This window comes from Rhodnius prolixus, unplaced genomic scaffold (assembly GCF_049639745.1).
Source record: "Rhodnius prolixus isolate KJV_2025 unplaced genomic scaffold, Rpr scaffold_3, whole genome shotgun sequence".
Lineage (NCBI taxonomy): Eukaryota > Metazoa > Arthropoda > Insecta > Hemiptera > Reduviidae > Rhodnius > Rhodnius prolixus.
In genome coordinates, this window is record NW_027411603.1 from 49,217,855 (window position 1) to 49,229,895 (window position 12,041).

The following is a 12,041-nucleotide window of genomic DNA, read 5'->3' on the forward strand; positions in this document are numbered from 1 at the left end:
CGAGTTAGAAATATCTAAACAAAACTACAATTGTTTATCCATGAACGGTTTCTAACATGCATCCACTATCAGTGGTAGATTTTTCGTCAGGCGTTGAAAATTCCACTCACACTTCTTTTTCGCCCCAACTACACTTGTTGACTGAGTGAGGGAGAGGTTACACGGAGGTTAGATGGTAACATATATTCATTACAATGGTAATAAATCTTAAAACATTTTGTAAAAATATGAAATAAGAAGACCTCTACACTGTCTAGGCGGTAGAAGAGGACGGATTATGTATGTATGTATGTATGTACTTGTTCTAGGGTTCTGTACGTTTTGTGCACGTGTAATATTTTAGAATTGTAAATTTTGGAGATGTAATTTATACGGAGGGGGAGGTGCTTAAATTAAAACAGAATCGTACTGGAAAATAATTATTGTTAAATAAACTATTGACTGATATTTGATTCAAAAATCATGCAAGATATAACGCGTAAATAAGTAAAATTAAAAAAAAAAAAATTAAAAATATCTTGGCGTACTTTTGTTACAAGTAATCATTTTCATTTAAAAATATATTCTTTGTTGGAAGATTGTTAGTATATTTTTTATTTTTCTAACCTAATAGTAAAAGTTTCATTTAAATTTGGACATATTATTGGCTTATCATTGTAGATTAATCTTTTTCTTAGGGAGCATTTATTTTAGTGGGTTTTGGAAGGAGCTTTTTAGTGCACTTCTTTAAAAAGAACCAATTGCAGTAATTTACTGAACTTTTTGGTGTATTTATTAACATGAATAGTCTATTATTAGATTATTTATTACGCAATAAGAAAAGCTCAATTTAATTTAAATTTACAACTTCATTATGTTGTTCATCTTTGAAGACCGACATTTTAAATTAGTATTACACCATTTAGGAGTACAAATATTTCACACTGAAAGAACCCAATTTAAGTAATTAGATTAATTAAAGATATTAACAAATAGTCTAATGCAGAATATACAAATTTTTAACAATGAATTTAAAAGTATTGAAGCAGAAAATAAGGAAAAACCAGTCTGACCTTGTTACATTTCACACATCGAGTAGCAAATTTCTCTTCATAACATGTTGCGCAATAGATCTCCTGTTCTCTGGGGATGAAACTCTTAGTTCCGATCGGAGTCTTGCAAACGCAACAGCAAAAGCACTGTTCATGCCATTGACGAGTCTTGTATTCCATTTTCTTTGTTCCTGGAACAAACAAAAGAAAAAGAAAATGAAGAAAAATTTGTAAGACACAAGTTTTTTGGATTTTTTTTTTTTTACGCGTTTAAGATCATAGAAGAGAGTAGGCTTATAAAATCATATAAACATGAACAAAAGGAGTAATTCTAGCACAGTTAAACCAACCTACCAGTCATCCTTAAATCCTATGGTGGATCAAATAGATGTACCATTATCTTATATCACAATTAGGACTTAACTAATGGAATTTGAGTTTTGCTAAAGCTTTGCAATTCTTCCGTTTTGAGCATATTAATTTTGAAGTTTCTCTTTAAGGCTAACCTTTTAAACTATTTATAAAAAAAAGAAGGAGAATCGCGGAGACAACTCCATTTACTTCTCTGACAACACAGTCAACCTTCGGAGAGTTTTCTCTCATTATAGATAGCACTATCCATCCAATCACCGGACTGTAAGCTCTAAGAAGCTCCTAGAAAGAGGACATCTAACGACTAGTAGTAATTGGAATCAAACCCAGGATCTCAGCTGGTGCTAGGAGCTTTTACAGTCTCCTGATAGTGTTCTCTTGTTACAAACCACATTGCCTATCACCAAGCTCCTAGGAAGAAAAAAAAAAAAATCTAAGAGCCAGCAGCTGGGATTCGAACCCGTGATCTCCGGGTTCAGATGCCATATGTAAGTGTACTATAAAATGGCTTCAAGGATTGAACTAAGGACACAAGCCATATTCTGTCGCATTTATATGTCTATTTAAACCTTTCGTATGAAATATAGGTCAAAGAACAGTGGAGCTTTCTCATAAGTTTACCACAAAAAACAGTTCATGGATTTTTATGTTTTTTAAGTACTGAAATTACTAAAAAAAATTTTTTTAATTTTTATTTAGATGATTAAAAATTAGCCGCCTGTCAATCGAACTGAACTTTCAAGTTGTTTGTACACGTGTTATTATATCGATATTAAACATCGTATATATCACCATATTGAGTACTGATTGAGGTCGATTGTATTTAAATAAATAAAACACTAGCCCTAAAGGCAAGACAACTTTTTCTTTCTTTCTTTTTTCTGTTTGGAATTAGTAAATTGTATTCAACACTGTCAATATATTTATCTTAAGGGGGTCTTTATTTATTTTGTTTTTGGTAAATCAAAAATAAATCGGCCGAATGTAAAACAGAGAAAGAGAGAGTACGAGGAGTGGCTAAGGCCGTGTGTCCTGGAATTTGGCCCTAATATGGAAAGATAAGGTGAGCAAGAGGTAAATCCGCGAGGAGGGAGAGGACAGTTCCCTCACCATGCTGCAATCCCCGACCTTAAGTACCTCATTCCAAGGGACCCCCAAATGGATGCCCATGTCCAGGATTTATTCCTAAAAAAAAAAATCTTCCAGTTTCTCTTCTCTAAGCACCATTATTCATGCAGCCGTATGCCCCTCGTTTTCTCCTTTATACTTCATTCCTTCCCCTTAAACAAAAATAAAAGTGTAACAGGATTATCATAAATTCAGTGTCCATAACATTTAGGAGCTCTTTTATGCCATCGCCACGTGCATTACTTCTTTTAGCATACTAAATTTACAGCAACTCTACGTGATGAGTGCAAAATTGGAGAAATCACACGATATTTTTTTGTGAACAGTGGATGGGAGAAGCGAACATCTGGCATCTCCCCTTTTTTTTGTGTCCAAGATTCTGCAGACTTCCCGATTAATAAAGCTTTAATAAAAATAATTAACTTTAGATGGGTCTATTTCAAGAACAATCTGAAATTATTCTAAATACGTTAAATAATTTGAAATTACAAAACAAGCATAAATCAGCGTAAATAATTTTGATTACGTCTTCTTGTAATTTTACAAAAATAAATTTAAGGATGTATAATAAGCATTGAACCGGAAGTTACTAAATTGGGTATAACAACAATGGGAAGAGATCCGCTCCTTTTTCTTACGCCTCAGTGAACATTGTTAGGACTGGCTTCCAAATCTAATGACGACGCTTTTAACAGGGGACAAATAATTGTTAGTGTCCCCTAGCGGAAAGAGTGTTGAATTTAGGTTCTATTCCACAGGGAGAAGGAATTTTCTGCCGGAAAATTCAGCTAACGACTCTTATTCCTCTACCTCTCAAAGGATACTCTGGTCTGGCAAACCAGGATTCAGCACTACAATAGATTTTGTTTTTTTTTAATTTTCTTTTAACCGTCTCAATATTTTCTGTTCTATTTTTCATTGGAAAGTGCAGGAATTTTTTTTGGTATTGTTCGTTCTTATTCATTACAAGTGGCCTCAACAAATTTGTCTCTTTCCTTTATTTGTGCTACAAACAGTTGCGATGGTGCTGATAAGCAACAATGTTAACAGTGAACAGTAGAATCGAACGAGTGGAGAAGTTATCCAGTGAACTATTAGTCTACTCTCTTCACTAGAGAGGAGATCACGAGAACACTGTCTTTTAAGATAGCTTGTTGGATTGTCAGGAAGAGTTCTAGAAGAAAGATCTTGAGCTACAGGAGTTGCGTGAGATTGCAGAGTGAAGTGGAAGTTTTCTGTAACGGGTTTTGGGCGATTTGGGTGATAAAAGGAATGTTAAGATCTGTTTGTAAAAAAGTAAAGTTAAGTAATCGCCTATTTTTTCAGGCGGGGCTTAACGTCCAACTATCAATTAGGCGTCGTGGATGACTAGCAAATTTACTTTACTGTAAATTTCTTTTATTGACCATTAAATAAAATCCAAGGCCTAAGACCGGGAATCGAACCCAGTACACATATTAGCTTCTAACCGCTCGGCTACCGTGGCGCCCAAGATCTGTATGTATGGTCCAGTTAGGAGCTATAAAGAGGAGCGTTCATTATGGATCAAAGTATTTTAGATTATTAGAGATTGAATTCCACGGAGACTGGTGCTGGAGTTGAACCCCACAGCTCTACTCCATACGCCCAGTTGGTATCCCCTTAAAACAGAAAACCCAGGTGGGTTATACTCGGCTCTTGAGGGATAATTTAATGTAATCTACGAATCTACCAATAAAATTAGTCGCTAAAATTTGCAGTTTTGCAGAAAATGACGTTAACGGAAGTGAATCAATTTAAGAGCATTAAAGGTATGACTCCGTTTTGCGGTAAATTGATTCTTTAAAGAAAATTTTAGATCTAAGAAGATTTAATTGAATTATTACAAACTCTCCGAGGCCTTACATCATCATTTTGTCCAGAAATTGAATTCAAATCAACACGATGAAAACTACGATAGAACTATTGTGCCAAGAAAAATGACGCAAGATAACGGGACATTAAAATACGAGGGTCGTTTGAAAAGTCCGTGCAAAAATAAAAACTACTTAATTTTTTGGGGTAAACCTTTTTTATTTTTCAACATAGTCTCCTTTTAGGCTTATACACTTCGTCCAACGCTGCTCTAGTTTGTTGATCCCTTCCGAATAATAGGATTTGTCCAAGTCTGAAAAATAGCCATTCGTTTCTGCAATCACCTCCTCGTTTGAATAAAATCTTTTTCCCGCCAGCCATTTCTTCATATTGGGGAACAAATAGTAGTCCGAGGGAGCCAAGTCTGGAGAATAGGGGGGGATGTGAAACGAGTTGGGAACCCTATTTTTATTAATTTTGCGACCACAACTGCTGAGGTGTGAGCTGGTGCGTTGTCGTGATGGAAAAGGACTTTTTTGTGGGCCAATCGTGGGCGTTTTTCTTGCAGCTCGGTTTTCAAACGGTCCAATAACGATGAATAATATGCACCTGTAATAGTTTTACCCTTTTCCTGATAGTCGATGAGGATTATTCCTTGCGAATCCCAAAAGACAGTCGCCATAATCTTTCCGGCCGAAGGAACGGTCTTCGCCTTTTTTGGCGCAGATTCCCCCTTGGTAACCCATTGTTTAGATTGTTCTTTGGTCTCAGGAGTGTAGTGATGTATCCATGTTTCATGCACAGTGACGAAACGACGCTTAAAGTCCTGCGGATTCTTCTGGAACAGCTGCAAACCGTCCTTGCAACACTTCACACGATTTCTTTTTTGGTCAAGCGTGAGCAATCGCGGCACCCATCTTGCGGATAGCTTTGTCATGTCCAAATGTTGATGCAAAATATTATTGTACCCGTTCAATCGAGATGCCCACAGCACTAGCAATCTCACGCACCTTCACTCTTCTGTCATCCATCACCATATCATGGATTTTATCAATGATTTCTGGAGTAGTAACCTCAACAGGGCGTCCAGAACGTTCAGCGTCACTTGTGCCCATATGGCCACTCCGAAAATTTTGAAACCACTTATATAAACTGTTCTAATCGAAGGTGCAGAGTCACCATAATGTTTATCAAGCTTCTCTTTTAGTCTCCTGAGGCGTTTTGCCTTTCATAAAATAGTGTTTAATCAACACACGAAATTCTTTTTCGTCCATTTTTTGAAAATCACTCGACTTCCTCGATTCAAACGAATGCCAAACACAAAGAAATAGACCGATCTGGCTGAAACTTGGTGTGTGTTCTTCCAAGAGATGCTACTAACTAAACATAACCTCGATACGCGCCAGTAGTGCTATCTCTCTGACTTTGCACGGACTTTTCAAACGACCCTCGTATGTTCCCGTCCTTATTAAGGAATAGTTTTACATGCACTTAAAAAAAAAAAACTATTGAAAAGGAACTAAAAACTGATTTTAAATTATTATCTTTACTTCAAATACACTGAGGGTAACTAATATTTAGTAACAATTCCTAGTTTGAGTAAATTTCTAATGAATGGGGAGTTAGTGAAGCTAGTGAATGTAAATACCATTTTTTTTGTTTAGTTTTGTCTAAATTTAGTTAGCTTCTTTTATTTGATTGATCAGGTATTTACGATCGTCTTTAAACAGTCAATTTTTAAATAAATGATTCAGAATTTAAAAGGAAACGCCAGCTGGTACAAGAGACAAACAAACAGACAGATCACTAGTTAAACAGGGATCTTCTGTAATTAACAGCGATGTTTATTTTCAAAAAAATACAAAAAAACTTCTTTTTAAAACACTAATTAAAATAAAGAAAATAAACTGTTTCCTGTGTTAAAATGTGTCAAGTTCAAAATTAAAAAAAAAAAATCAACTTCCGGGACTTTTTTTTTATTCTTTCAAAAACGCTAAAATCGACTAAAAAAATTTTTTATTTCAATTTGACTGAAGATGAAAAAGATTTGAAATGATCAAAAAAGTGAATTATTTAAAGGTAATTTAGTAACAAGGGAAATTCCCTACAAGACGCTTAAACTTGTTTTTAAAATATCGTACCATCTCTTTTCTTGCTGGGTATTTCATCACTTATTTTAGGAAAGACTATTTTTGGTTTATGCCATCCTACTTAATATGATTGCTAGGCCCAAAGGAGCTACTCCTTGCAGGCCTAAAGAGAACTCGTTTCATTTACAGTTATTACGAAGATTTAGGATTCTCGTACGTATAGGATACTGCTACTTAAATTTGTGCCGACATTTTGAGGGCTTCCAGAGATCGTTGGAACATCTAGCAGTGGTGGGATTCTATTCACTGTGATTAACCCGGTTGAAGATTAGTCGTCTAATCCGCAGGAGATACCTCTGCCAATTTTTGAGCCTCTTTTTGAGGCTTTTTATCTAGCAAGAGAGGCCCAATATGAGGCTTTCAAAAGTCCATTCAAAGCGGCAAACAGCTTCCTGTGTTGAACCGGAAGTGCCATTATTACTCAATCAATTTTCTCTAAAAAAAACTGTTCTACGATAGTTTTCTTTTGCAAAACTTTTATCTGAATCATTTTTCCACGAAAGTTCGATTAATTTCCATTTCTCTGGAGTAGATAGCCTTCCATACCAGAGTAATGTATGGTTCCATTGTCTTGGTGGATTAAAATCTGCTACTGAAATTCCATGAAAATGGAATTGATGAAAATTCCTTAACTGGAAATTACTGAATGGATTTTCTTTTCTTTTTCTCTTTTTGTTGAGATTTCCCCACCCAAAAAATTGGCATTTAGGATTTCCTGTAATCTTTGTACTGCACTTAGATAAGGAAGTTCTTTTCTAGTGAAGTTCATTTTAAATGCAGTTCTCAGAGAGACATTCACAATTCCCCTTGTTGCATTTCAATGCAATCTACGGTTTTTTAAAAATTTGAAATTTTATTCAAATATTTAGAATTAAAAAGAAAATTTAAAATTAATTTTAAATTTAACTCTCATTTTATGAGCAGATTCTACAAGAAAGATAAAGTTCCAAACTTTAAAGCCGTTAAATACTCGAAGATTATGAATGAATTAGTAAAGATAATCCCAGCTTCTTGATAAATTAAATAATTATCAGGTTGGCATGATCAAAGAGTAGATAATATTACATTTCTGGATGCTCTTACTTCCACCACCCAATGACTCACCCGGAATTTATGATTAAGGACTTTATTTATTTATTATTTTATTATTTATTTATATTATGCTTCAATGGATTTCAAGATTAGATCATTTGTGATCGCAATGATTAAGAGCATTCTAATGTAATGCCAAATGTGTGTGGTGTGTAGCCATGGAAATATTTTCATATTAAGTCACATCGCAAATTAAATAAAAGAGAATGTGATTCAGGGTAGAACCAGTTTTACAAAATGATTCAAATAATGTCAGGTAGGTCTTTTTACTGCGCATATCATGTTTTTATGCAATCACGGATCATCAGTAATTTTTCCCAAATAAGTTATTTAATTGTTCTAGTTGACAAATTTATTTTTTTTTAAAAAAAACGTCATTATACTAAACAGTTTTTCAAAGCTGGGGGCGCCTTTTTTTACACAAGTTTAATTGGCTAATATAATTTAACCAAAATAAAAGTACTGTTGAATGAAGCTTGTCCTGAAGCCGTGCTTAATTTCATCAGAGCATTTATTTGAAACAATAGGATAAAAAGGAATACGATAGATCTCAAAAAAGTTCATTTGAAAAGGACTTATCCTCTTGGGTCATCATTGTTCAAACACAGGATTTACAATAATTATTTTTCTATATATAAAAAAGAATGTGTTATAAGATAATAAACGGGAAAGATTCCTTATAGAACAGGGGTTCGCCAAACATTTTTGATCATGGACCCCCTATATAATTTTCCGAAATCTCCAACAGACCCCCATAAAAGTAAATTTTCAGTTAATTAAAAATAAAACTATCTATTAGGTACTGTGTTTGTACAATTTATTTTATGATTTTAAACATTTATTTAAGTAATTTTACATTTTTGTAACAATAGTTTTATGAAAAATATAATTTTTTCCCACTTTATTTGTATATTTACAACTGCAACAAAAGTTGCATCAAATAAATTTGATCTTACTGGTTCAGTTCTCTTGTAATGACATGGTTAGGGCAATCACCCGCTGGTGAAACTCTTTCACAATGATTTAATCACAGCAATAGATCTCTAGGCCACATCCGCTTCAAACGACGAGGAGGATTGTCTGGAAGGGGTGAGGAGCAGGAGAGTTGTTGGACAAGAGGACTAGGATTAAGAGAGCTAGGTGGCTGTGAAAGTTGCGGTAGCGAGACTTTATTAGTTCGGTGACAAAAAAAAAAGGGATGTGAAGGTTACAGTGTGTATGGTAAGGTTAGAAATGTAGTATGGAGCAGCGTTCAGGATTTTCTGTAGGATTTTAGACTATAGTGACTGCAGGCGTTTTGGAGTTACGAGGGTTTGGTTGAGCCCCACACTTCTGCTCCGTATGTCCATATGGGTCTTAACAGTGTCTTGTAAATTATTAGTTTGTGATTCAAGTCGAGTTTGAGGATCTGCGGTCAATTAGTCTAGTAAGTAGCTTGTAGAATATCTTAATGTTGAAATTTAAATACCTTAATATTTATTAAATTATAATAAGTAATTATAAATAAGTAAAGTAACTACAAGTATTGTTTCTTAATTAATAGAGATGGGTGTGCCAGGTGTTTCTTCGCAAGGTTCCGCCTGTATTGGGTTCGAAATTGTTTTTCCTTCGACCTCCTGGCGCAGATCGACCCCCTACTTTTGTTAAATAGACCCCTGGGGGGTCTATATAGAGACCACTTTGGCGACCTCTGCTGTAGGATGTCATTTCAGGGAAATTTATGGTTTTTACAAACAGTATAATGTTGGTGTAATTGTGAATCAAAAATTTTAGAGTGAGAAGTGACTTTTGAGGATAAGTTAGTAAGGGAAACTCGCCTAGAAGTATTTACTTCAGATATTTTTTCAGATAAGTAACTCCTACACAATCGCTTGATTAGATGGTGATTAGAAGCTGTTATACAATCAATTTCCAACGGCATGGCTTTGTTTGGTCCTGTACTCCTACTCAACTCCAATTGAATCCTTGTAGATCCTTGTAGCGGTGTTTACACACCACCTACTTCTACAACTTCATGAAGTATTTAAGTTCATTAATCATTTACTGGAGTAATTAAAATATTTCTCACATTTAACTAATTATTTACGCGATTTTATTCATATAGTTTAGTGCGCCTGCGCAAACATTTTACGCAGTTTGGATCGGAAATTTAGTCGCAGCAGCCATCTTTAAAATTAACTTATTAATGAACCTGAATTTAATGAACTACAATGGTTGTTTAAAAAAAATGGCAAAACGTATTTTTTTGTAAATTAATATATCCGGTCATAAAAATTGAAAAAAAAAAAGGTCTAGATCATTAAATGATTTTTTTTGCTGTTATTAATGAAGACAATGAGGTGTTCATGCTACGTGGGTTGTCCATTTTTGGAGAAATGACGTAATTGCTTAACTTATACTTTTTTAGCAACATTAACTATTTGCTTGTATGTTGTGCTATTTTTAGTAGGTCACGTAAATTAAGAGTAAACAGTTTCTGTTGCTTCCTCTAAAGGATGGACTACGATTGGGCAGATTTTCCTTATTTTATTGGTGTGTGTGTGTGTGTGTGTCTGTGTTTGTGAGTCAGCATAAATGGAAAATGGAAAATCGTGACCAGGGTACTCTGTATAATAATCTATATTATATAGTATATTATATTTCCAACCAATCTGTTGGTTGGAAAGCGAATGAACGAGAGAAGATTCGCTAGAATTTACTGTTGAAAAGTTTTGAAACTTAACTGATGATTATAGGAAGGGCTACATTAAGGGGCATGTTGGTGGATAGAATTCCGGCGATCCATTAATAAGGCTCGTTTCAAGATTCTATGAAAGTTTTTGTTAGACTGGAAGGAATGCATAAGTTGTTGGATCTTGCAAAATTTTGGGCAAGGCCCTACGCACAATTCTGTTTTTGATAAGAAAGAGCTTATTGTGTATCGCCAGGATGGATTTAGAGATCCAAATGGCCTCTTGAGACATTAAGTTCCTGTCTTTTATAAGTGTTGTTTGAGGGTTCCACTTTGGACGATTGTCTAAGTGAGCGGTTCCCAACCTGGGGTACGCGAAAGATTGTTTAGGGATACGCAAAAAAGAAGAAGTTATTATGGCGGAAGATATAAAAATTATACAGATATATTATTAATGAGAAAAAAAATTATATAATAAATGATTCCTACAACCAAATTACAAAATTATTATAATAAAACTGAATAACATATAAATTGACAAGAATTAAGTACTCAATCGATGCTGCAGTATTTTTTTAAAGTAAATATAGAGAGAGAGAGAAACATTTTAATGCAAATATTTGCAAAACAAAGGGTGCTGCCCAAATAGATCGGGTTGCTAGACACACAGCGTACCAATCAGTCAATCAAGATATATAGATAAAGTGGAAAAAAAAAAAGAAAGAAGTCAACACCAATACTACACCATTGAGAGATCCTCAATTCGTCAGGCAAAAAAAGAAAAACGAAAATCGTTCCTAACACTAATACAATATGTCAACAAAATAAAATAAAATAAAATAAACCAAACCAGCAACAGAAACATCCAAATCAGAATAACAATATATCACAATCATATAATACCAACAAATAAGCGGGCAGAACAATCAAACTCATGCCCCGTAGATGTGGTGGTGGATAATGCCAATCGAGTCCACAATGATAGACTCCGCCAAGGCTTCCAATTCCCTCAGATCAATCCCTAGCTCCTGAAGGAAGCTGAAAGTCAGCTTAGGGATGACACCTCTGGCACCGAACCAGAGACCCCGAACCCGAAACTCTCGGTCACCGAAGTCATGGAACCTCTCTTTCAAGAAGGGGACACAACTCTCATATATACCTTTTTTTTCCAAGTCCACTTTCTCCGCCTGGTCCGGGTCATTGCTCTCGAATCTCACGGTCGGGTCGAGGACTAGGGCCGATCTGTCGCGGTCATGAAGGGCGACTATATCAGCATACCTCGTCGATCCCGCTGAGTCGATGCAATAAACTTCCTCAAAGCATGTATATCCTTTTTCCCTTAGGAGCCGAACTAGCTCGTGCTTGACCTTATGGTGGCGCCGAGTGATAAGGAGGAAGTTATATATCAAAAATTATTAAATGATTTCCTGAAAATGTAAAAATTCGAATATTGCACATGGCGCGCATATAATTTACTTCTCCTTTATTAACACTTTGCTGTTTCAATTTAGGATGATTTTTTTAATAGGAACAAATCATTATGTATGTTGTTGTATGTTCTTTACAAGACACATTACGTATATTCAGATTGTTTTGCTGTTAATTTAAAGTTACAAAACGTAAAATCAAGAATACGTTTATTTATTTTATTTATTTATATATGATATATACATTATATATTATATTATATATATGTTAGGGGTACACACCAAGGAAACAATCAGGTAAAGGGGTACACTAATGAAAAAAGATCGGGAACCGCTG

At 34.8% G+C, this 12,041-nt stretch overlaps 1 protein-coding gene across 10 annotated transcripts in view; it reads right to left on the reverse strand.

The window, feature by feature from the left end:
- Positions 1–12,041, reverse strand: part of Lmpt (four and a half LIM domains protein limpet) — a 434,583-nt gene that overhangs the window by 2,036 nt on the left and 420,506 nt on the right. For all 10 annotated transcript variants that reach the window (XM_074126570.1, XM_074126571.1, XM_074126568.1 and 7 more), the window contains one exon: positions 1,053–1,222. In XM_074126570.1, the coding sequence (XP_073982671.1) occupies positions 1,053–1,222 (170 nt within the window). The remainder of the gene's footprint in view (positions 1–1,052; positions 1,223–12,041) is intronic.